Genomic DNA, 25,533 nt, shown 5'->3' with positions numbered 1-25,533 from the left:
AGTATTTATGCATATCAAGTGTATGAACAAAACATTGTAATTTAGGGGATTTAGCGGATATTGTTCGTAATAAAGTTTTTTGGAGTTGATTTTTTGTTTTTGATACAAATATTATTATGAGAAGGGATATTTGTTATATCCGAAAAGAAATTGAGTTAAGGAACATAATAATTAACCATAACCAGATATCTCGAATTAGTAATGAATATTATATTTCGTCGTAATCTGTATTTTCGATGTTTTTGTGAAACTGTATGTACTTCAGGAGGATTTTGATATTGGGATCAATATGAATACTACTTAAACAAGATCTAGTATGCTTCTATTCATTTTTACAAACATCGATTATAAATCAGCAGAATTCCGTGTTCATAAAAACATAATTATTGAGGAGAAAATACATAATATACAATTAATAGATATTTTGGATGCATTTTCACGTGATCCCCGCCATAATGCATGCATTTTCTGATGCGTAAGTTAGTTTCAAAAGTTGGCCTACTTTTTAATTATTATTATTTTTTAATCATAAAGTTGGCCAACTTGACTCAGCCTTAATTGGCCTTCATACATCAACCCACCAAGATCTAAATCTACCTACATAACACGTGGAAGGACCAAACTTTTAGAGAAATTTTTCAATATGTAAAAATAATACAAGTGATTATACATTTGAATAAAAATACACTTTTAATCACTTATCTTATAATATTTGGTGTACCGAAAATAGAATTTCCAGCCTACTAAATAATCTCTCCAACCTCAAAATATTGTTGATAATTATTAGTAGCACTCTTACGAAGAGTGCTTTTGTTTCTCTTGCAAAAAACTACAACCTTCATGCATAATTCAAATCATAAACAAGTGGATGTCTGAATTACAATGTTTCTCTCCGATCAATCAGTAGTTGGAAATGTTGGTAGGCTCTACCACTTCACTTTCACTTAAGTCTCTCTTCTCTATTCCTTTCATTAAGTTTTGTTATCTTTTATTGTACGATATTCATCGTGATAACCGGAGATTTTATTTTATTATTTGATCATGGTCAAAGCATTGGACAATTTAAAATTCGATCCATGTTATACTCTGGTACATAGAAGAAAAACTCAAATAAAACACAATTAGAATCTGTTGTCGAAAACAATAAGAAGCAAAGGCAAAGAGAAACACAACCAAATACCCAAAAAAAGAAAAAAAACAGAGAGATAAAAAAGAGTTGCTTGATTATTCACATCAACGTCGAAGAAGTTGGACAGGGACCAGCTTGCGACAGAGCCAGCTTAGCCAGCTGTGCTTCTCTCAGTGGCTAACCTTAAGATATTCATAAAAAAGATTAGATATATGACGAATGCAGCCGCACCACGTGGTTATTACAAATACATAATTATCCACTAAACTTTTCATTTACTACGAAAAAAATTATTATGACGGCAATACAGGTAATATATTACTTGTTTTTATAAAAGTGGTAGAAAATTTTATTTTTTAAATTATTACCTTTTTAACACACATATTTCATTATTTGTATAATAATATATGTATCACTTTAAATACCGATCACATTAAAAAAATTCTCATTTACTACATTTGGATTGGGATGGTCACTTATTTCGTTCGACTACTCTTGTCTCTACTCCTTTCTTGTGCAAATCATTTTTGCTAATTCCAAATCCTCATGTATAACCCAAACAAAATTAATAGTCATAAGGCCCTCCGGCTAGTAATATAGGATTCGGTTGAAAATGTTTTTAAAATGATTAATATTGTTTGTAAAATTGATTTTGAATTCTGCAAACACTTTAAGTGTTTTTTGAAAGAATTCTTGCAATATGTACTCAAAGTGTTTTCTTACAATCCAATTGAATTTCAATTGAGGATTAATTTCAAAAAAAATTTCACCAAAATCATTTTCAATCATTTTAAAATCACCTCTAAATGTTTATTTGATAAGCGCTTATGGCTACTAATTTTGTGCAACCATTTTGTACAATAAAACATGCATATTGACTATTGTTAAATACAAATACACTTACATAACTGCATTAATCAAAGAGTCCTAAACGTGATAGGAAGAGTTGGAAAAATGATTTGTGGCATGAATCAAATTACCCTCAATTCGAACGGATTACTTGAGTGATTTGTCCACACGATTAAGTTTTTAGAGCATGCTTTGAGAATGTTTTGGTAAAAAGCACTTTGACGTATCAAGGTCATGTAAGTTATTATGCTCTCTAATGAATTGTGATTATCACGCAACGTAACATTTTTTTAAATGACAAAATTCATTACGTTAATCCCATAGGCCGTAGGATCTAAATCATAGGTTTTAGGCAATCTACACCTACACACAAAGCTAGTCTCATGACCACTCAGTATTACGGTCTGGTGGTATTCCTCTTCATTTGAAAGTGAGAGACCTTAGGTTCGAATCTCGTGGATGGCGAATTCGATACCAAATTAGGCTACCCATTGTGTGGCTTCACCGAACTCCTTCTCCTCTTAGTGCAAAAATATTTATGTACTCAAAAAAAAAAAAAAAAAAATTTAAATCCTTTATAAAAAAAATGAAAAAAACTTGAAAATTTTGAGTTTTAACAATAAAGACAAAATAAAGGGTAAACTAAATAGTGCCAGGATTGAATTTTTAATGTAAAAATGTGATTTTTCGTTAAAGTGAACATTACCAGAAACTTTACGTTAAAGTTTCCATAAAAAAAATACGTGTAGGACAAAATGGTAATCTTCAATATCTTTTATCTAGTAATGGATCCACAATGCAATTAAATTTGTGGCCTATCCTAAAGTATTTAGTTAAATTTGTTATTTTTCTTTGAACATGATTTTTTTCTTAAAATGTATGTCTAATTGTTTTAGGTTGATTCTCGTCAAAAACGAATTTGAACTATATTATTAATAACCGATTGTGAGATGTAGCCTGCTATTCACTCCTTACTGTAGAGAATATCGTTTCTTAGAAAAAAATATACGTGTAACTCTATATGTAATCTTAATTCATTCTAAGGTAAAGGCGTTCATGATCCGATGCACTTTTTATGCCCATTATGTATCCCTAACTCTTCCATGGAAAAGGACTTTCGTGACTTCACAAGTAATATTTTTTTTTTTCGGGGTAAACTGGATTAATAACCACTTCACAAGTAATTTATGATTTTCATTTTTTGTCAAGCCAAAAGTAATTTATGATCATGAAATTCAAAATCAAGGAGATTTAAGACCTTTTCATTAAAGTGTACACAAATATGTCATTTTCTATTAATTATTAATTTGCTTGAGCTTCGACAAGTGAAATGTTAAGGATACTCTATCTCAAAAATAGGATTTTAATGAGATGATAGAGAGTTAATAAAAAGTTTAACTCTTGAGAGAGTTCTTTTAGTATTTCGCTCGGTAAACTTGAAAAAAATCATATAGACTTTTTATCTTTCCCCCTCACTCGTCTGAACCTCTCTTTCTTTCTTTTCTCATCTCGCATCTTTCTCCCTCTCCTGTGATCCTCTCTTTTTGAATAGTTTTGTCCAGTATAAGTTTTAAGATTTAAAAATAATTTTAAATCTTTTTGGATCCAAATTTAAACCATCGGCTGCGCAATCGAGGCTGTTGAGTGAGCATAGCTCTCAATGATGGAAAAGTAAAGATAATTTTTGTCATTATTAAAGGATAATATTATGGTTTTTATCATAATAATTATCTTTTGATATGAATTATCCTAGCATCTTCTTCAACCAAATAAATATGATGTGAATTATATCCTAAGCGAGCAGTACAGTTCGAGTTGATTTGGAATATCTGCCGACACATGGAAGCTAAAAATAAATTTGAAATGTATTCAGAGGGGGTCAGGATGCATGCCATAATAAAGGTGATGGCTTTGGGTGATGAGACAAGCCTAGAAAAGCTAGGTTTGTAATGATGACCTATTAGAGTTGCAATTAAACTCTGCAACATTATCTCACCGTGCAGGGCAAGTACTTCTATCCTATAAATACAGATGCAGTGGCAGCAGGAAAGGGGCATTCAATTCAATACATAACTACCCTGCGCAAACCTCTCAAATATTTTGAGATTTTTTTTATTTTCTTTTTTAATCAACACATCTTCAGTTTGGATAAACAACACTGTGAAGACCTTTAGTTTGGATAAACAACACTGTGAAGGCCTTTAGTTTGGATAAACAGCATTGCGTCGAGGGCCGACTGGTTACCTATCCAAGTCTCGGTCAAGAAGGGTGGTTACCTATCCAAGTCTCGGTCAAGAAGGGTTTCAGAATCCTTATTGGCAGATGTCATCTTATTAGCTTCTCGACGAAGTAAGGAGTTACAAGTTACTACATTCGGCACTCTGAGGGCCGAATTTGATATTGAACTTCACATAACTAACAACCTTGTCTTCAGGCTCGAGAACCCAAAGGCCGAGACTTGTTCCTTCCTCGGTCGCAATCCCAAGATCAAGAAGTCAGCATTGCGCTCAACGCAACATCAACAAAATTTACTCCTCAACCGAGCTCGGCCAACGAGTTGGCACGCTCCGCATCAACCGAAGGACGTAGTTAACTCATTAGTTACTCGGCCTACGGACCAACAAAATCTCAAACCAAACAAGTTTTTGAATCTTAACAAAAATTATTTAAAAAAATATTCTTAAGACTTATTTTAAGAAAAATAAATTTTTTGAATAAGATACCAAACACGTTCTAAATTTTCTTTTTGAAATATTTATTTTTTCAAGAATACATTTTTTTCACAAGGCAAACAGCGACGCGAGTGGCTGATTTTTGGTGTCTTTATCTTAATTCGGCGTCTGTGAGCTTCCTCAACGGCAATTTAAGCACTGAAACACCCGCAGCCACCCGTTCATTTTAAATCACAAAACCAACGGTCCAGATCCACACTACCCGCCACATTCCGCTACACCGGCCTCATCGGATCAAACATCCGCCTCCTTCCCTGTTTCGTTTTCTGTCCTCCCTCTGTCTTTCATGATTTAAAAGCAAGCACGCTGCTCTCTCTCTCTCTCCTCCCTCCGTTTCTCTCTCTAAAACTATTCATCCATTTGTAAGTCCACAGATTTTCTCTCGCTCTTTCCAGAGGCTTCCAATCTCCGTATTTCTCAATTATTTGTCAAAATTTTCTCTCACTTCCCTTCGTTTTCCTCAATTTTCTCGGAAAATTTCGATTGTTTTGGTTTGAATTCAGCAAAATCAATCTTCTTTTCATTTTTTGAGCTTGGAAAACCTCGCATTTGCAGCTGCAATACTGTGCGTTTTGGGGTTTTGCAGAGAATTTTGGAGCAGAAATTGAGTTCCAGCTTCCTCTGTTGGGACTCTTTCTCTCTGCGTGAATTTTAGACCGTTCTATCCAGAATCACGAGCTGTATTTAACGTTTTTCCCAATTCGCCAGGCGGAGTTTGAATTTTGCCTACTATGCATGTTCTTCAAATCTCCCTGGTAAGCATTTTGTTATGGATTGTTGGAATTTTGGACAGATGGGTGTTTTGAATTTTCTGTTTTCTGTGTTTGGATGCCGAGAAAATGGAGGAAACTGATGGAAAGTCAGCTGCTTTGTGTCGTTTGAATTCGAAAACATTGTTAAAGTAGTTGCTTTCCTGCATTTTCTCAATTTTCTCGGCAACCAAGCAATTCATTTGTAAGTTTTAGCATTCCAAAAGCTGTGTGCTTTTTCGTTTTAATGCAGAGTTCATAAGGTTTATGATATCGAAGGTCATTGAGATGGACAGTTCGGAGAGATAGATTCCGCAAATTCCAAGATTCTGCAAATTCGAAGCTTGAAAGGAAATCTCAGTATTTTGTGTTTTCTGTTGAAAGATTGTTAAATTAGTTTGTTATATATTTCGGCTGTGTAACTTGTTCGAGGAGGCGGATGCAATGGCTGTTGCACATTTGAGCATGATGATCTCAAAGTTACAAAATCTATCCACTTCGGACCACTCCTCCGTGGTTTCGATGAACCTATTTGTGGCGCTACTTTTAGCTTGTATTGTGATCGGACATCTTCTCGAGGAGAATCGATGGGTGAATGAGTCGATCACCGCCCTTTTGATTGTGAGTATTTGCTTAGTTACCGCTTAAATGAAGCAGAACAGACGGTAAAAAAGTTTGAATTATGCCCTTGGTGTGTTTTGACAAATTGTGATTGATTTTGTGTGGTTCGTTTGTAGGGGCTTTGCACCGGAGTAGTTATTCTTCTGATCAGTAGAGGAAAAAGCTCGCATCTTTTGGTTTTCAGTGAAGATCTTTTCTTTATATACCTCTTGCCGCCTATTATTTTTAATGCTGGGTCAGTTTATTCTCTGTTTGTATATTTTCTGGCATGTATGGTTATACAGTGGTGTATAGTTCATGGTTGCTTTGCTTTTTCTACTTCTATTTATGGGTTGATGTTTTCTGTTAAAATAATATAGGTTGCATATTTCCTATTGTGTCGTCTTTTCTATCAAAGATGATGGTTTTCTTCGAGATGTTTTTTCTAGGATTTTTGTTTTATATGTCACAAAAATGTAGTAGTAGTAGCTTATGATTGCACCACAAGACTGAAAATAACTTACGCTGCAAGATAGCATGAGTATTGAGATATTATGGTTTATGAAGGTCTCAAGATCCCGTTCTATCTTTGAAAACTTAAATCAGTTGTGCCTATTTCCATCTTGCAAGCAGAACACCAATTCTCTTTCTGTATCGAAGTTTCCAATCTTATGTTGGTTATCTCATATCGGTAGGTAATCAATTGGCTTTTTCTTCTCCGAGCTTATGATTCATGTTTTGGTCTTTGCTATGTGTATCAGGTTCCAGGTGAAAAAGAAGCAGTTCTTTGTTAACTTCATGACCATTGTAATGTTTGGTGCTATTGGTACATTAGTATCCTGCACTATCATATCATTAGGTATGCTCGTAACTCCACACATGATGTTTCCCCGATGTGCATAGTGCGGTTATCACTTATGAGCTATACTCAAATTTGAACAGTTAACTTACTTTGTCTTTGCTTGATTCAGGTGCTACACAATTCTTTAAGAAGTTGGACATTGGAACTCTGGAGTTGGGGGACTTCCTTGGTATTATCACGTTCTTTGTTCCATTTGTTTCTTTGGATCTATCTGTGTTCTAACTATTTTAATTTCCTGTTTGTAGCAATCGGTGCAATATTTGCTGCAACGGATTCTGTTTGCACGTTGCAGGTATGGCATTTATCCATGTTGCATACGTTTTCAAACAAGTAAAATACGAATAGGTCTACACTAAGTTTGTTACCCAATTGTTCAGGTACTCAATCAGGATGAGACACCTTTACTCTACAGTCTTGTATTTGGAGAGGGTGTCGTTAACGATGCGACATCTGTGGTCCTTTTCAATGCTATTCAGAGCTTTGATCTCACCCACATTGATTCCAGTATTGCTTTGCACTTTATGGGCAACTTCTTATATTTGTTTTTCGCAAGCACTATGCTAGGAGTGTTTGTAAGTCCCTCTCTCTTTTCTGCGTGTCCATACATACAAGTGTGCTATATTGGTATTTTCCCCCCTTCCTTTTTGTACCTTAGTATAACTTCTGTCTCTTGTAGGCAGGGCTGCTTAGTGCTTACATTATCAAAAAGCTTTATTTTGGAAGGTATATGGTTATTAATTTATATATTCAAGTTATGGGTTGTGCACTCCGCAGCCAAGTAGAGAAGATATTTTTGCTGACACAACCTGGTTTGTAACATCATTCAGGCACTCTACGGATCGTGAGGTTGCTCTTATGATGCTCATGGCATACTTGTCATATATACTGGCTGAAGTAAGCTTCTCTTCTGCTCTTCCTTCTTACCGGCTTCAAGTGTGTAGTTAGATCGTATTGCTTTGGTCGTATAAAAACTATAGTAATGACATATTTGATGTGTGTTGCAGTTATTCTATTTGAGTGGCATTCTCACTGTGTTCTTTTGTGGGATCGTGATGTCGCATTACACTTGGCACAATGTGACTGAGAGTTCAAGAGTTACGACCAAGTATGGCTTCTTGGATATTACCTCCAAGCCATTTGAATGTAACGGTCCTGTTTAGGACACAGTTCAATAGGTCGTTTAACTAATGATTTCAATTTTTCTACACTTACAGGCATGCTTTCGCAACCTTGTCATTTGTTGCCGAAACATTTATCTTCCTTTATGTTGGTATGGATGCCTTGGACATTGAAAAGTGGCGATTTGTAAGTGACAGGTATGTCCTTGTTACATATAATGTTTGAACACTGTACATATATGTTCATAACACGAGGACATATACCAGTTTCGGTGGATTTACATGTGGTGCTTGACTTTGCATTCGCAGTCCTGGAACATCAGTGGCAGTGAGTTCAATACTGCTAGGTCTTCTTATGCTTGGAAGAGCAGCTTTCGTTTTCCCCCTATCATTCTTGTCGAACTTAACAAAGAAAAACCAACGTGATAAAATTAGCCTCCGGCAGCAAGTAAGCACTCTGTTCCTTCAGCGACGCTACTTTTTTCTTTTCCTTCAGATACAGTGAACGATCAAATTAAACCAACATTTTGTTTTCCTTCCTGCAGGTTATAATATGGTGGGCTGGTCTCATGAGAGGTGCTGTGTCTATGGCACTTGCTTACAATCAGGCAAGTTATATATTACTTACAACCTACTGGTCATAGAGAAAAGTAAAAATTGGCGTTCCATGGGAACATATACGACCGATTCCTATACTACAAGAAGGAAAGGATCTAATACAGTTTTTCATTGTATACAGTTTACAAGGTCAGGCCACACGCAGTTGCGACCAAATGCAATCATGATCACTAGCACGATAACTGTTGTTCTTGTCAGCACAGTGGTAAGACATCTACTCTGGATTCTGTGTATTCCAGCATTGTCTTAAACCATCCTTGGTTAATCATGGAACTTGTGCACGTTTTTGTTTCCTCATTGATCCTGTTTTGATACGAATAATTGTGCACGTAGTCTGCCAAAGTTTTATCCGTTTCTCGGAGAATTAGCTGAGTGGTCTACCAGAAGTTTAGTAGTTCTATCATGCTTAATCTTTTATTATATTTGCCGTGGTTCCAACGTGTCATTTGACTTTGTTCAGGTTTTCGGATTGATGACGAAACCTCTTATAAGGTTCTTGCTGCCTCATTCACCAAAACAAACAACCAGCATGTTGTCGTCAGAACCAACCTCTCCAAAATCAGTCATTGTTCCGCTTCTAGGGCAGGATTCTGTAGATGATCTTGTTGGCCAAGATATTCGACGGCCGGCCAGCTTACGCGATCTTCTGACAACTCCAACGCACACAGTCCATCGCTATTGGCGTAAGTTTGACAACGCATTCATGCGTCCAATGTTTGGAGGCCGGGGTTTTGTTCCCTTTGTTCCCGGGTCACCAACTGAACGGGACAACAACGTTCAGTGGCAATAAGAGCATTGTGAAGATATAGTGGAGCAAAATGTGAAATAAATTATACCATATGCTCACTCGAACGGGAGATTTTTCAGCGTGACCGCTACACGGGGTGGTACACCATGTGTCACTGTATGAATGGTGAGATATGTATGTTAAAAAGTTAATAACTTAAAAAATAAAGTTTCCCACTACTTTTGTTAAAACACGCGGTGTGCCATTTGTGATCACGTCATAATGAAAAATTTCTCTACTCGAACCCACTGAGCACATGATATATTTTTCGAGGTTTGCTTCTATATAGCTTATGAAGGGTAAAACTGTAGAAGTGTACCATCATCTATGTGTATTTTGTTTCGATCTACTGTGTATTTTGTATAGCTTGTTCTTTTACTTGCTCTAATCACCGGATTGGGGTTGTTTCTTGTCACAAACACATCGTTTGAATCTGAGAGCTCAATGTAATGTAATGTAATAATGTTTTGTTTCCGACAATGATTGTAGTGTTGTTTGCTTTTTGTTTCTGCAAATTAACATGCGTTGAATCCATTTTGTTGTTAATATTCATAGCCAGTGTTTAAAATGTCGGTTGTTGTTGGAAATATTGATATGTAAATGTCAAAAATATCGATGGATATTGATATCGGTTGTTTTTTATGGAAACTTGATCAAAAAGATGAAAATTTAAAATGAAATTGTAGGAAGTATCAAAGCTGATTTAGATTCGTGTTGATACAAGTCTTGATGATCATCGGACATTTGAGTTGCCTCAATGCATTTTCATCTGGAAGACAGTCTTGACTTCGAAGGTGGACTCAACTTGTATTACGTACGCGGCTCCTGATGCATGGAAGTAATAATAAAGTGATAAAAATATTTTTTAATAGTTGTTAAATCATCTTGGTTAATTGTTTATTAAATTGAAGGTATTTTTGTTATTTTGATCATTATTTAATAGAATTTTTCGTGGAATGATCAAAATGATCGATGATGGACAAACTCACGCACCACTTCTATAGATTTCAAATCTCAAAAACCAAGATAACACATTATACCAACCTCAGGACCATTTTGGCTAAAAAGCCGAAATATATTTGTCTTTATCAACTATTCCATGAGAAGAATCCATAGGAAATGGATCATCTTCGGATCTCTTCCATCAAATCCATCAAATCAAGGAATCTGGACTCTTAAAATTTGATCTAACGGCTAAAGTTATTATAATTTTTAAAGGAGTCCCTGTTTGTAGCCGTTTGATCAAATTTCAAAAGCCCGGATTCCTTGATTAGGTGGATTTGATGGAAGAGATCCGGAGATAATAATTTCGCGAATCCATAACCAAATACAAGCAAAGCAAAATAGCAGATAACCCTTTATTCATATTGTCCATCAATTTCTTTATTTTGACAAGCGATGAGACAAGTAAAGCAACAAATATACATACTTATCACGCGCACGAACTCACTAAACCTCAGTTCTTGCGACCTTTGTGCTTGTAAAAGGCAATCAATTTCTTTTTTCCCGACCACTGCACCCAGGCACCAGCCAAGTAGTTGTCGCCGGAATCAGCCAACGATTCATTCCTCGCCGCAAAAAGGAGCGCATACAATTTGCCTACTTTGAATACGGCGGAGCCACCCGAAACCAATTTCTCAAAAACCAACTGTTTTCTGACATCCTTGTTGAACTCAGAAACACTCCACCTTCCGAGTTCTACCACCGACGGGTCGCTGATGTTTACGGGTTTCCAAGAGGCTTTCGCAGCGCTGACAAGGGGAACGAGTAGAACAAAGAATGCGACAAGGTAGTGAGGACGCATCGTGACCAATGAATTTTATTCAAGTGTATTAGTTTGGGAAATTCAAATTGTCCCTGTGAAGAAAATTGTTATTATATATAACGTAAAACGGCGATCAGAAGGGTCGGGGAACGTCTATCCAAATAAAAATATTCATATTAACTAAGTCATTAAAATATATAAATGTAAATATTCATTTTACGTAAGCAATTAAAGTGTATTAAAATAAAATTATTTATATATACTAAGCCATTAAACAAGGAATCAAAACGATGGGATACGATGTATCTTAACGTTTAACAAACGTGATTCGTTTGGTTATCGTCTACTTTAGATACATTAACAAACATGATTCTTTTTTATGTTCCTCTACTTCGGATATATTGACAAACATGATTCATTTGACTTTCGTCTAGATCTACATATTATGTCTGTTTATTTATATGATATATTTGATTGCCTTATGCCCTTTTGCTGCTGATCATCACCCCAATTAATTCTTAGGAGTTTGAAAATTACGAAAGGCCATCGGACTTGCCTAGGTGCTCGTCTATCTCGTCTAGCCCACTTAGATCCGCCTGGATCTCGACTCTCCCTTAAACATAAAATAGATAACTATTTTGCATTTTATTTTTTCAATAATTATAACAGACTCGTCGAATATTTGAAAGAACACTCATTCTATTCGCAAACAATTATGTATTATTTTTAAATATAAATACACATTTATTTATATGTTATATAACCGATTAGAAGGGCAAAAGGGCTCGTCCAAAAAAAAGTTTATCAAATATATCATCCATAAACATAACAAATCAAAAGTTTCCAACACTCAACGATTGAGCTAAAGGTGATAAATGGCCGGGGGGTGCTGAGACGGCGCGCCATGGCCACTGCTGGAAGGCACTGACCGGTCGTTGTGGTTAGGTGCCCTCACCGGATCCCTATACGCATAAGGGATGGAACTATTCGGGCTTGCATGGTCCCTATACGCATAAGGGATGGAACTATTCGGGCTTGCATTGCGCACAGGTGTACGGCTTCCAGCCGATCCAAACCGTCCAGTCCTTCCATTTGCAGCTATACTTGCCCCGTATCGTGCGACTAATGGGCTTATATCTGAAGTTACATGACTACTGCCCCCGAGTCCATAAGATGCAATTGCTGAGTTCGTATGTACATGAGACGGAGCCGTCAATCCATAGTCTCGAGCTGTCAAGTTCAAGTGCTGGGTACGGGTACCAGGAGAGGAGCCCACCAAGTCATATGATCGAGCAGATAAGTCATTATTAATGTCAGGAGCGTAGTGCGCTGAATCATAGTATCGAGCAGAGTATTCTGCACCTTGACCCATGAATGAGCCTCCTTGCTGATGATGAGATGCACGCAATGGGTTCAAGGTGGAAATGGTGCCATAAGAAGTATTAGGAGTCGTTGCTTGTCCCGACATTCCTGCGGATGATAACAAGTATTCTGCACTTCGACTGTCATACAAGCTTACTTGCCGAATGTAAGATGGTTGTACAGAGCGTACTGTGGCTGGTCCTCTGAAAGAAAGAGTTTGAGCAGCTAAAGCTGGAGCTGTTCGAGGATGCTTATTTCTGTTCTGCTTATTTGATTGAGGCGGGGCAGTACGTTTCTTTCCACTCAGGGATTGCGGTTGAGCCTCAGGGCCAGGAGATGTCAGAGTTGCTTTCCTCTCTTTTCTCTGCCGTCTCAGCTGCTTGATGCGTTTTCTGAGGGTCTCAGGAGAATATTGTGGTTCAACAAGCAGCTTGTAGGCCTCAATGCATCGTATTATACCTCTTAGAGCAGCTATTTCTTTGTCTCTAGCCTCATCCTGCAGGGGATTTAATTAGATAAACTATATAAACATCCGAGTCTAAGGACAGTTGATGAGGCAAAAGAAACAACACATATACCTGTGCTTTAAGACGCTCTTGGCCCCTCTTGGAACTTGTCCTTGCATCTTTGGTGACGAACTTTAAATGTGCTTTAAGCAAGGGTACAGGGGGGAACTTGTCAAACTGTCCAAATGCATGACTGAATCTAACAGCATCAAGGCGCTTATTCTCTGACACAAGCTTTTGGATGAGATCTGAGTCACAAAAAAAGTTTAAATAAATAAATTCAGGGTAAAAGGAGGTAGCAAAAACAAAAAACTAAAGATTTTCTTAGATCAAGACAATATATCAGGAGAGATTCTAGCAGAAAGTAACAGAAGACATCTAAGACAACAAGAGCATAGGTACCACAAGCTTTCTTCCCATGATTTCTTCTAAAACCATAAAGGCAACCTTTAGCCATGTAGCTGATACTTCTAGAAGACTAGTCTGGAAACTCCAAAAAATGAAGTGTCACGTCTTAAAGACTTCTAAGATATGTTTCCATATAAATATGATGAGATTGAAATTGACAAACTCAGTTATCTTTCAGAAAACCGAACCTTTTATGCTACAATTGGGGTTGCCAGTTGCAACTCTAATTTATGTGATTCCAAGTACCATGCCAAGATTATATGAGGACTTATTCGAGCGAAATAAACTTTACACCTTATCAAAATTGTCGACAAAATACAGCAAGTGACAGCCAAGAGCTATTGGAGCAAATTTCATTAGATATTCTTAGAGGACAGATTATCAGCGACAATTTTAAGAAGGGAACAGCAAATTAGTAAAAGTCCTCTTATTTATCTTAACATCTCATATTTCATGTGAACAGTTTCTCATTACACCTTTGATATATCTCTTCAGTTTATCATGGCACTCTTCAAAATTTCCACACATCGTGTAATAATTCTTTACGATTCAAACTTAGAAGCAAAAAGAAAGCAAAGTAGAAAGGACAATTACATTCATTAAACGACTCACAGCACACCATAATCATGAATAAGGTAAAAACACAGTTTTGGCAACAAAAACTCTCACTGCAAGTTGGAACAACTCTCAAGCACAAAATGATAAAAGCATGTTTGATAGCGGCATGTTTGATAGTGAGGCCATGCTCGGTTGTGTGGTGATCAAATAAGGAACTTTCCACTTAAAAATAAAGGAAAACTAAAGAAAAAGGGCTTGAAAACTTTGAGTTTTAACGATAAGGACAAAATAAAGGGCAATGTGAATACTACCAGGATTGACCTTTTAGTGTAAAAATATGATTTTTCGTTATAATAAACAGTACCGGGAGCTTTTCATTAAAGTTTCCAAATAATTTCTTTGCAAATAAACAATATCACCTCACAAGTTGATATTGTTGTATCAACTACCAACAGATACTTGTATATCTTTTTCTGGAAAGGTGCACTCAAACTAATTAGACTTCCAGGAAACTACATAAGCTTTGGTTTTAGAAAATGCCACACAACCTCCACCGTACCAAACCCATAATTGAATTCATAAGAGTAAAACGACGTATACACAACACCGAAAGCAATCGATAAATTAAATGTCTAATAAAAAGATAGGAACAACAATAAGGAAGGCAATCCAAAAACTCACCAGAGGCTTTATCGGTGAAACCAAGAGACCTAAACAACTCTGGTGCATAATTCCGCTCCGCTACGCAACTAACAAACATCAAAATCTCATCACTGTCAAACTCACCACCCAACTGAAAAGTATCCAAAAGCTGCAAAAAAGCCCAAACCTCCAAAGAGTTCGACATTTGAGTCATCATCACCTTCACCTTCCAAGCCAATGCCAGCTTCAGTGCCTCTCTGCTGACATCGGGTTTAATCACTGGTTTCACATTCACCAGCTCTTGTAACAAAATCACACAACTTTTCCTAGTAACAGTGACATCAAGCTCCTTACCTCCCTTATTCAACTCCGATGGATAAAACCATCTCAATGCCTCAAGCACTAGCTTCCCAGCATCCACAGAAACCTTAAGCGCATCCGAAACACGGTCACGCACCGAATCCCTCTCTTTCAAATGCTCATTCACATACAACAGCAACGCCTTGCCGTCATTTATCGGGACGCCATTGCAGGTTGACATTTCCGGCAAACGCTCATCGGTTTTGACTTGGGTTTCGACGGAATCGAATTGGGTTTTCAAGGATTGGAGGGTGGCGGTGAGTTGGGATTCTTTCGAACTCAATTGGGCGCCACCGGAACTCAATTGGCGTCCTTCAGAATTGGGTTTGAAATTCAATTCGGGTTCTTTGGGTTCCGATTGCTGATCCGGAGTGAGATGGGTCTCTTCCGATTGTTGTTTTTGCAGTTGGTCGAGCTCGGACTGGATGGAATCGTCGATGGAGTGGAAGTGATCCTCGAGGTCCTGCCATTGGAGGGTAAAGTTGGCAACTTTGGCGGCGTGCGTCTTGAGGAGGTTGAACGATTTGCGGAGCTCCGCCGTCATGTGGAGGTCGCCGGACATTTTGTCGACGGTGATCGACATCGCTTGGCGAGATTATAAATTAGAATTCGGGGAAGCGGAGTCGATTGTAATTTGGTAAATTAACAAACAAATTCAAACCTCAGAAACTGTGGATTTTGGATTTGCGGGAGGAGGAGGAGTGGCGTCAAACAGAACCATTTACTTGGCCCAGAGTCCGCATAAAACTGATTGTTTGGCCCAAATCTGTATAAAACTCGAATCAGTACTCAAATTGTCTCGTGTCCGTTTGAGATTTTCTTATGTAATACGCTTTTATGCTCATAAGTACTTTTACAAGAAGCGCTTTTATGATTCACTGATCTATTTGCAATCACTTTTGTAACACGCATATACTCTATGACTTTTAGGGAACAAAACAAGAGAACAATAGCCTGACAAAGGGTTTGGTCCCATTCGGTTGCCCATTTAGGTGTCAGAACCCATCATTGATTTGAGATATTGATAAGGTGAATTCCCTGACTATTCAATGCCAGGCATAATGAGTATAAGGACCTCAAAAAAACTCTCTTTTCGTCCTATCTTATGAACTTTAAGGTGTATGATATGCTCATAAGCTTTTTTAAGAAGTGCTTTTATGACTCACGATCACTTTTCATTGTCGTAAAGTGTTTTTGCTCTTCCGTGAGTTGTTTTCAGAGGACTTGATCCATTTGAAATCTGCTTCCGCAAGACAGACAACGCTTTTACAAGAAGCGTTTTTATCACTTTCAGTAGTAGTTCCAGACCTTAAAATCCATTTGCAATTTGCCTATGTAGGACGCCCTTATGCTTATAAGGGTTTTTACAAGTACTTCTATGACTTGCAATCACTTTTGGTAAGCATTTTTTGCTCTTCCGAAAGTAGTGTCAGGCCTTGATCCATTTGCGGTTTCATCGGCTTTTATGACACTCATTTTTGGTTGTTTGAAAGTATTTTAAGCTCTCCCAGAAGCCGTCTTATGACTCGAGAGAAAGAAAGAAACATATCCACGTTATTGCTTGGAACAATAAACATAAACAAATAAGAGAAAGGAAGAAACGCAGATAATCAAACTCATAAGCACTTTATAGATCCAAGATTTCCAGTCAACGCAGTTTGCAGAAGTCTAAACAGCACCAAACATTGTCAGCTAAACCCAAATAGGACAACGCCTTTTCTTATTCAAACGAGTTCGATGCTCGGTTTCTCTCAAACTTAACGGAACTTAATACACTTAACTGAAACTCCATGTCCATTGCCTAGTGCTCAAGTTCATCCTTGCAGACCAATAATACCTGCACAAAAATAGTAACAGAACACAGTTATATAAGCATGTAGACGGACACGAAACAATATAACCACGCAATACAATATAAACTACAACGTGGTTTACGTTCCCATCCTCATCTGGAACGGAAACGGAGACAAACTGAGATTTTGAAAACTATATGTTGTTTTGAGTAAGACATTCTGTTTTCGAGTTATGTTGAAAGCACCTCAGTATTTGATCATCCAACAAGAATAGTCCAAAATTATGACATTTAGTGTATAATATAAGTATTTTGTTTGATGAGATCAGGCTAATTAGCTTACCGCAAGCCACCCTGCCACCAGCATTTCCTGTGGATTTGCTAAGCTCATGTCCACCTGTGTACAAAACATGAGTATCGGATCAGACGGAATATGGGACTCCAAACCAATTCAATGCAGTACAGAAATAACATAGACGGAATATGGGATTTCAAACCAATTCAATGCAGTACAGAAACAACATACACGTAAACATTTTCATGCTTAAACCTAGATGGTAACAAAAAAAACTACTTGGAAATTGGAAAGAACTCCAACGAACTATGAATTCAGAGTCATGCACGAGTCCATAGTTCATTTAAAGGACAAAAGGCACAAGGAAATCCAATGATAAAACCACAAATCCCAAGCCCCAAATGGTTTGCACCCGCACAGAAGCTATTTTATACCAATAGCAGTTAGAAGCAGGCTAAAACTACCAGTATACTACAAGAGTGCCCACTCCAGACAGGTGGAGTGGGGGGTGACCCACTGAAAAATGTCAAGGCTCGACCTATCTCACTGACCAGGCAATTCTTCTAATTACTATAAGACGGAACCACTTCAGAGTGAGAGTAGCTTACCCTTGCCAAGGTCATCAGGGTCTGAGTGGACAACAACTGCCCTACCAATGATAGAGTGTGGTCCAGTGAGAGGAATCTGCAAACAATAATGTATCCTTTATAAAAGAGGAGATGAAACTCAAGAGCGGTCAAGCGCAAAAGTTTTACGAACAGGATAAACTAAAAATAATCAGAGAGGTCAACCACAAACCTGCTTATCAACAATCGTGAAGGTTACGGTTCCTGGAGCAAGAACAAAACAAAACACATTAAGCTGGCTTTACTGAGAGAGTATCAAATCATCACATCCCGAGAGTATCAAACTGTTGCGATACATGTACTAACAAGAAAAGATGCCTCTTATGCAACAACAGAAAGAGAAAATGTAGAAGTGAAGACAAAACCCACAACCAAAAATGACTAAGTGAACTCGATGACCACAATGTTGTCAATTAACAACAAAAATGGTGGTCAGGCAGATAAAGAAACAGATAAAAATTCTACCATCGTCCCCAGCAGTGATGTTTCCAAGATCGCCAGCATGGCGAACCTCATCTTCAGGGGCACCATGCTCTTTTCCAGCAGGATTGAAGTGTGGCCCTGCAAATTGATAATGATCATTAGATACAACACACAGAAAATGTATGGATGGAGTAGAAATTTAATCCATCAGAACATAACGGGAAACAACTACTGGTCAACGCTTCTTACCAGTTGACATGCAACCGTTTGTTGTGTCTCCAAGAGCATGGACATGGAAACCATGAAGTCCAGGCTTGAGGCCAGAGACACTTCCAGTCACAGTAGTTGGGCCTGCAATTAAATAAAACAATAATCAATTTAACCGATTGGTATCCCTTCTACGGAAAAGACAGACACTACAGCAATATACGTCCCAAATAATCACTTAGCATTGAACATACCATCTCCCTCCTGGACAAAGCTGATGGTTCCCTTAACGCCCTCACTGGAGCCGAGAACAGCAACACCCTTCACCATGGTTCAAAGTGATCTGAACAACATTAACCATTAGATAAAGAACAACAGCGGCCTGATTAAAACAAATGGATCACAAAAATCGGAAAGCAGCTCAAGTAAACAAATTGACATGCTCGATTGTACCAACAAAAAGCAACAAATCGCTCCTAACGCGTTCTGTCTTCAATTATAATTGAAATTAAGATGAGTTATGGCTTGCTCTTCTGAGTCATGGATTTCTCTACCTACTCCAATTTTGCTACACACACTCCATACGGTACGAACGGAACACAATTATATAAAGTGAATAGAACGGATGCAACAATGAAATCATAATAAGGCACCAAAATTTTGTTTCCAAAATCGAGCAAGCAACTGGTGAGAAATGATGAGATCTATGATCAGTCATGAGGCTCACAATACAAATAAAAACATTTGAAAACACTAAATTTAAGTAAATAATCAAGAAATTAAGTTCAGTCACACTAATCAAATTCAAATTCAAATTCAAAAAAAAAAAAAAAAAAAAACAGCTGCTAAATTGTGAATAATAAAGGCAGATCATCGGGATCATCATCAAATTCAATTATAATTACACCAACAAACATTTCAGACAAAAGAATCAAAACCCATATCACAAAATCTAATCTTTCGATTAAGAATTATAAAAAAGCTGAGAAATTTAAGCTGTTGGATACAAAAGATTCGAGCTTTTACCTCAGAACACCCCTTAGAGAGAAGAAAGAGAGAGCGAGGAACACGACGGCGTTTGATGGATCGAACAATCCGGTTCAGATGCTCTGTGCAAATGCGAGTGGACTGGCTTTAGGTTTTAAAACAAGCGGTGTGCGACTAACAAGTGACAGTCTCTCTCTCACGGTTTGATTCTAGAGTGTTCTATCACCACCTACCCAATTTGTGGCAAGTTGGGGATTTCACAATGATATAGTGGGCTAGGCTTAGTTTGAACTTTGAAGTGGCCCGAGTTTCATTATTAACCGATTTTATTGATGTTGTTACAGTATCGTTATGACGTAAAATTGTTGTTATTATGGTTTGTCGTTGTGGCTTCACTAAATTAACCCCGGTCATGCACACACAAATCCGTGCTCAGGTAGAATTTCTGGACGGAAAAGGAGCCGGATCCTTTTCTTGGAGATCTTGGGAATCCCATTATCGTGATCGTTTATCGTATATTATGCGGTCAGAAATTATTTTAAAATTTAAAATTTAAAATTAAATGACACGCCCCGACCCTGATATTCCCCAAATACCAGGATAGGCACGTGCTGGCCGACACCCGAAGGTGACGAAAGCCATTTATTGAGTGCAAATGCTGAAAACAAGGGATAAATAAGGTTTATAAATATAAAAGAATAATTAATATGCAAATAAGGACCGTGTTCAGAGCACACCTCTAATCTAGAACACTAAAGAAAATAATATAAAATTGAATAAAACAAAGGAGTGGGTCCTACACCGAAAGGACTCGAAGATGCCGATGCAGAAGTGCCTGGACGTCGGGATTGTATGCCTCGATTCTAAGTCCTGAAGGGGGCGCAAAACAAACATGAGTGGACCAAGTTGATATATATATAATAAAACAGTTATCAACGTACTAACCCCCAGGTTTTATGAAAACACAAATATAATGATAAACATAGGTTTTCCGAAACCTAGCATGTCGTGCAATGTCTCAAATCATCGTTCGCATAAAATAATAATCACTAGTGAATGTCCAATATAACACTTCAGGCCCCATGCCGGCTCCCCGTCTCTGAGCACACAGTCAGAGGAAAATGCACTTCATGCCCTTTGCCGGCTCCCCGTCTCTGAGCAGACAGTCAGAGGAAAACACACTCCAGGCCCTATGCCAACACCAAACCGTCGCTCGGGACGGACCGGATCTATCCCTACGTCCCGTAGCGGAAGGGACCACTAGGTAAGTACAAAACCAGTGAACATACATATATTGAAAATCAACTTCATAGTATAAAGTCATCCATCATCTATACTATAAAGAGGTGTTCTAAACATGTTCTAAATATCATATCGTCATCCATCAGATATGCTATAAGAACATGGGTTATAGGAAAAATAGTAATAATTCAAACTAACCTTAGTAAGCATGTTATCTCAAAACGTTTCATAAAACATAATCGTAAAGTCATGCTTTTCTGTGTATGCAATTCTACCATTAAAACATGCATTTTTAGAAGGGGTCCACTCACAGTACTTAGCTGCCGAAGAGCCATGCAACTAGCGAAGACGAAAACGCCACAATTAAACGCCCCTAAGCACATAAACGGTACATTTAGTCAAACTCTACTCAAACGAATGAATTTGGGAAAACGGACATCGGAAACGGGTTCAGAACGTCGAAATTAGCCTAGGAGGGGTCTCGCACGAAAACCCAAAAAGTCAACGGTCAAAGTCAACCGTTGACCGGGTCAATGGTTCACGGGTTTGGGCTTTAGGGTTTTGGGTTAGGGTAATTGGGTTAGGTTTTAGGTGGGTTGGGTTTGGGTAAAAAAGGAAAATGGGTTTGGGTTTTAGAACCTCACGGCCCAAGGCCTAATTAAAAAGGGGAAATGGATTTGGGCTGCAACCAAGGCCCTAAGGCCTTTTGGGTTTTTAAATGAAATAAACTAAAAATAAAAAAGGAAAGGGTGAGGGTATTGGGCCAGAAACCAATTCAGGCCTAAGGCCCGTGGGTGTGGGAGATGGCCCGAAGGCCTGGGTGCTCGGAGAAGGACGCCGGAATTCGGCCGGAAATTAGACAAACTTTGAACGTCCATAACTTTGTTAATACTCGACGAAATCAAGTGATTCAAAAATGAAAATCGTAGCTCTCGAAGAGACGAAGAGAATGGTACCTCACACGACGTCTAACTCGCCGTGGTTTGGCTGGAAAACACCTCGAAAGTCACTGAGGTCGCCGGAAACTGGGTAAGATTCAAATGAGTATAACTTCTTCAATACTCAATGAAATTGGGTGAAACAAAAAGGAAAGTTGTAGTACTCAGCGAGACGAAGAGATTGATACCTTGCACGCCGGCCAACTCGCCGTGGTTTGGCCGGAAATTTCCTCGAAAGGGGCGGTGCTCGCCGGAAAATTGGGTGTGCACTCACCCGTGCCAAAAACACTCCAAAACCTTGGAAATCAAGAACCCAAACTCAATAACTACATTTAGGCAAAGTCTAACATAAGAAAAGAAGAAGGAAAAAGGGCTTACCCAATCGGAAAACAACCAAAACTCGCCGGAGGTGTTTGTGTCCTCCCGGCGCCGCGAGCAGGGGAAAGAGAGAGAGAGAGAGATGCAGTTGAATGGCGATGATGGTGATGATTTCCTCGAGTAGGTGTAGTTGTGAGTGTGTGTGTGTGTGTGTGTGTGTGTGTGTGTTGTCACGGGGAAGAAGAAGAGAAGAATGGAGGAGTTTTCAAAAAGAAAGGAAAAAAAAGTGCAGACAACGAAAGAAAAGAAGGAAAGAAGAAAAAAAGAAAAAGAAGAAAGAAGAGAGGAGGGACACGGCAGGGTGGACAAAACAGGGGGTGGGCCCCTTGGGTTCACCAATTAAGACTCAAAACAATTTTAAAAAGGAAGGTATCCCCCAAACTTAGTGAAAATACAAAAATACCCATTTTCTTCAGTAAATCCCGGGACGGGTTATTACATTAAATATAAATATTACCTAACGAAAATTGACCGTACGATTTCCGGATCCTTTTCCTTTCTGGACAACCAAAGGTGTAATTAAGTATGTTTAGAAAAAAACTTTAAACAATTTCAAAATGTTTATAACAAAAACACTTCTAGTAGGAGTGCTTCCTACAAAAATAAATTGCAAACAAACTCGAAAATATATAACTAGCGATCATGTTTGTGAACCATCGTGTGGGTTTGATCCCACTCATTTTCTTTTTCTCTAACAACTAATCATCTAATCCACTAATGATATGTTGTACTAAAAATAATAATTAGAAAACTAGATTTCTATTCGTAAATAAGATGAAGTTTAGAAAAATGTCTTATACAAGATTAAAAATTGATTTTAATCCATATACTCTATTTAATGCTAGCATATGTATGCACTGTCTCTAATTTTATTTATAATTTTATGGTGTTCATAAATTAAATTTTATGAAAATATTATAAATTTTAATTCTCATTATGGTGAGTATCTTATATAAGAAAATATTTTGTAGAGATTTTTCAGTACACTTATGTTTTTGCATATTTTTTTTATGTGCCATTAATTTCATTACAACATATTTATGTACGAACATTTCGATACACTAGATTAGTATAATATGTTTAGGTACAGACATTTTGATACACTAGTTTAATATAATATATTTAGGTACCGACATTTCAGTACACTAGTTTAGTATCATATAGTTAGGTATGAAATTTTTGGTACAATTATATTTTTGCATATTTTCTTATGTGCCAGTAATTCACTACAATATATTTAGGTACGCACATTTCTATACACTAATTTAGTAAAATATATTATGATACGGACGTTTAGGTACACTAATTATAGGAAGTTAAATAAAATTAATGAATTAAAATGTGTATTATAATGAATTTAAAATTTAATGTAATGACATTAAATAAGATACATATTAAATATTAAAACAAAAATATAATTTGAATTTGAATTAAGTACACATTAAGGGATTAAAATCAGTATCTAATATAACACCAGATTTTTATTAAATTTTAATCTTCTTGAAGGATTAAAATTCAAAAACCCCAAAAAAAAATCTTTCAGACTATACATGCTTGGTTTAGAAAATATATATCAATACGCATTCACCAAAACTGGAAAAACTACTGCCGGAAAAACGAAGAAGATTTATAGCTACTGTTGAATCAGAAATCAGAGTTTTACTCCTCTTGTAAAGATAAAAAGAAATTAAATTTTCTCCTCTTGTAAAGATAAAAACAAATTAAAATTTTCAGAACCTAATCCTAGCTAAGAGAGGAAAATCTAGATCCCAATAAAACAATTAAAAAATCAGAATCGTAATCCTAGCTAAGAGAGGAAAATCTATATCCCAATAAAACTTCCTAGCCGCATCCAAAGAAAGAATCACAGTCGATCGGTTTCCAACTTTTCCTCGTCCACGACTCCACATGGTATGTGTGTGTGTGTGTGTATATATATATATATATATACACCCTTTAGGTTAATTAGCTGGGTCTAGTATTGTTCAGTACGTACTACTTCCGATCGAATGGAAGTGTATCACGAGACATGTCAGAGCTTCACTTACGATGTCAAGCCCCTTGCCACACAAGTTCAGGACAGCTCCGATCGCCCTGAAAACCCTAGGGTTAGTCTTGAGATCGACTTATCACTCTTCGTAAATAAGAAGTACTACGTCAATATCTCTGAAGAATCCGAAGACGACGAAGCTGAAAGTATTCCCATATTCCAAGACAAAGAACTGAAAGAGTTACCTTCCAAAGGCCTAAGAATCACAGTTCATGACGTGCGGTGCTTAGACGATCAAAATGCGTACAAAGAAAATAAGGATGGTATATCTGGCATGCTTAAGGAACATAAAATAATCAAGGGTGAGTCCATGCGCAATCTAGTGGTGGAAAGGATTCTGAACCAGGGTCGTAGGATAGGCGAGTCCGATTCAAACAAGGGTCCCAAAAAACTGCGGTTGAGGGTCGACATGAAAAGAGACCATATCTGGGACATGTGCGAAGTGTGTTCGGATGAACGAGTCATTGCAAGGGATGCACAGCTTAAGAAGACGCTAAAGAGGGCTAGAGTGGTGGCTGATGACCATGACGATGAGGAGGACGAGGACGAGGATGAGGATGGTGATGAAGTTGGAGAAAGAAAAAAAAGACGCGTAGTGCACGAAGGCGAGGTTTGTTGCGTTTGCACGGAAGAGTTTGTTGCTGGATCAAAAGATGTGAAATACCTGCCTTGCTTGCATCTGTTTCATGGCAAATGCATAGGAGCATGGCTGAGAGAGAGAAAAGATAACTGCCCTGTTTGCCGCTACTGCGTTGAGTTGCCTAATATTGAACACGGATCACAAGACAAAATTGAGAAGCCTATGTGCACTACTGATTTCAAAGATAGTTAAGGGTTTACGTGTTGATGATGATGCATACATGAATGGGTTAATGTTGTTAATTTTTGAGTTTCTGTACAGATCTACAAACTTATTATTAACAACTTTGATTCATAAATTTGAAGCTTTTTTTTTATTCTAATTTTTTTTTTTTGAACAAACGATATTCTCTACACTAAGTGGGTAAAGGAGTAGGTTAAACCTCACAATATGTCGCCAATAGAAATAAGCATGTTTATCAACGTTTAAGTAATAAACCAATAACCAATTTTCATGTCCTTTAGTTTTTGGAACTTTGTCTCCAAATTTAGTTTTTCTAGCATTATCCTTTAATCAAAGTCGCGCGGTTTCAATACTTTCCCAAGTCCATTTGTGTTAGAAACCGATATATGATCATTTTAGTGCACCTAGATTCTGCCTAGGTCAAGTATTGATCATTATTATTGCTATATATACCGCTTTACATTCTCTTTGCCACAGAAGATAGATTGCTCGGAATGGAAGTCTATCACCAGATTGCTCGGAACTTCACTTGTGACGCCAAGCCCCATCCAACAAAAGTACTAGACAAAGATCATCCTGATTATCGTGATGAAAATACACTAAAAATCGACTTCACACACACGGAAAACATGAAATACATGTCAATCTCTCTGAAGAAGAAGAAACCGCAAGTATCCCGTCGCCCAAGGTAAACATGTTAAAAGACGAACAAGCAAATTTTATGATT

At 37.5% G+C, this 25,533-nt stretch overlaps 4 protein-coding genes and 1 long non-coding RNA gene across 7 annotated transcripts; 1 reads left to right on the top strand and 4 right to left on the bottom strand.

Annotated features, from left to right (window-relative positions):
• The first annotated feature begins 4,843 nt into the window (after positions 1 to 4,843).
• Positions 4,844 to 9,924, top strand: LOC137722509 (sodium/hydrogen exchanger 2). 2 transcript variants are annotated; one of them, XM_068461524.2, is made up of 15 exons: positions 4,844 to 5,465; positions 5,713 to 6,080; positions 6,197 to 6,315; positions 6,821 to 6,918; positions 7,031 to 7,090; positions 7,167 to 7,213; positions 7,299 to 7,493; positions 7,598 to 7,644; positions 7,749 to 7,815; positions 7,926 to 8,026; positions 8,136 to 8,237; positions 8,349 to 8,487; positions 8,585 to 8,647; positions 8,779 to 8,862; positions 9,118 to 9,924. In XM_068461524.2, the coding sequence occupies exons 2-15, from the start codon at positions 5,904 to 5,906 to the stop codon at positions 9,445 to 9,447; spliced, it is 1,629 nt and encodes a 542-aa protein (XP_068317625.1). In that variant the 5' UTR covers positions 4,844 to 5,465; positions 5,713 to 5,903; the 3' UTR covers positions 9,448 to 9,924. The 2 variants fall into 2 exon arrangements, with proteins under 2 accessions (XP_068317625.1, XP_068317626.1); XM_068461525.2 differs by having other exon boundaries at positions 4,997 to 5,465; positions 5,687 to 6,080.
• A 976-nt stretch (positions 9,925 to 10,900) lies between these two features.
• LOC137722186 (cysteine proteinase inhibitor 5-like) lies at positions 10,901 to 11,248 on the bottom strand. Its single transcript, XM_068461151.2, has one exon. The coding sequence runs from the start codon at positions 11,246 to 11,248 to the stop codon at positions 10,901 to 10,903; it is 348 nt and encodes a 115-aa protein (XP_068317252.1).
• A 746-nt stretch (positions 11,249 to 11,994) lies between these two features.
• On the bottom strand, positions 11,995 to 15,930 carry LOC137722895 (FRIGIDA-like protein 4a). The gene is made up of 3 exons (XM_068462009.2): positions 14,725 to 15,930; positions 13,150 to 13,325; positions 11,995 to 13,067 (listed from the first exon to the last, which is right to left on the bottom strand). The coding sequence occupies exons 1-3, from the start codon at positions 15,626 to 15,628 to the stop codon at positions 12,072 to 12,074; spliced, it is 2,076 nt and encodes a 691-aa protein (XP_068318110.1). The 5' UTR covers positions 15,629 to 15,930; the 3' UTR covers positions 11,995 to 12,071.
• Positions 15,931 to 16,652: 722 nt separating this feature from the next.
• On the bottom strand, positions 16,653 to 19,639 carry LOC137722853 (superoxide dismutase [Cu-Zn]). Its single transcript, XM_068461954.2, has 8 exons — positions 19,415 to 19,639; positions 18,643 to 18,731; positions 18,431 to 18,532; positions 18,224 to 18,319; positions 17,931 to 17,962; positions 17,741 to 17,816; positions 17,181 to 17,234; positions 16,653 to 16,882 (listed from the first exon to the last, which is right to left on the bottom strand). The coding sequence occupies exons 2-8, from the start codon at positions 18,716 to 18,718 to the stop codon at positions 16,860 to 16,862; spliced, it is 459 nt and encodes a 152-aa protein (XP_068318055.1). The 5' UTR covers positions 18,719 to 18,731; positions 19,415 to 19,639; the 3' UTR covers positions 16,653 to 16,859.
• A 298-nt stretch (positions 19,640 to 19,937) lies between these two features.
• LOC148697650 (uncharacterized) lies at positions 19,938 to 22,073 on the bottom strand. Of its 2 annotated transcripts, XR_015961866.1 has the most exons (6): positions 21,934 to 22,073; positions 21,744 to 21,852; positions 21,574 to 21,642; positions 20,929 to 20,990; positions 20,176 to 20,245; positions 19,938 to 20,033 (listed from the first exon to the last, which is right to left on the bottom strand). It is a non-coding gene; the product is annotated as an uncharacterized LOC148697650 (long non-coding RNA). The 2 variants fall into 2 exon arrangements; XR_015961865.1 differs by lacking the exon at positions 19,938 to 20,033 and having other exon boundaries at positions 20,048 to 20,245.
• Between the last annotated feature and the right edge of the window lie 3,460 nt (positions 22,074 to 25,533).

The sequence above is a fragment of the Pyrus communis genome, chromosome 4 (genome assembly GCF_041283825.1).
Source record: "Pyrus communis isolate YQ-2024b chromosome 4, ASM4128382v1, whole genome shotgun sequence".
NCBI lineage: Eukaryota > Viridiplantae > Streptophyta > Magnoliopsida > Rosales > Rosaceae > Pyrus > Pyrus communis.
Note: the sequence above shows the minus strand (reverse complement) of the source record. Positions and strands in the feature narration are given on the sequence as shown.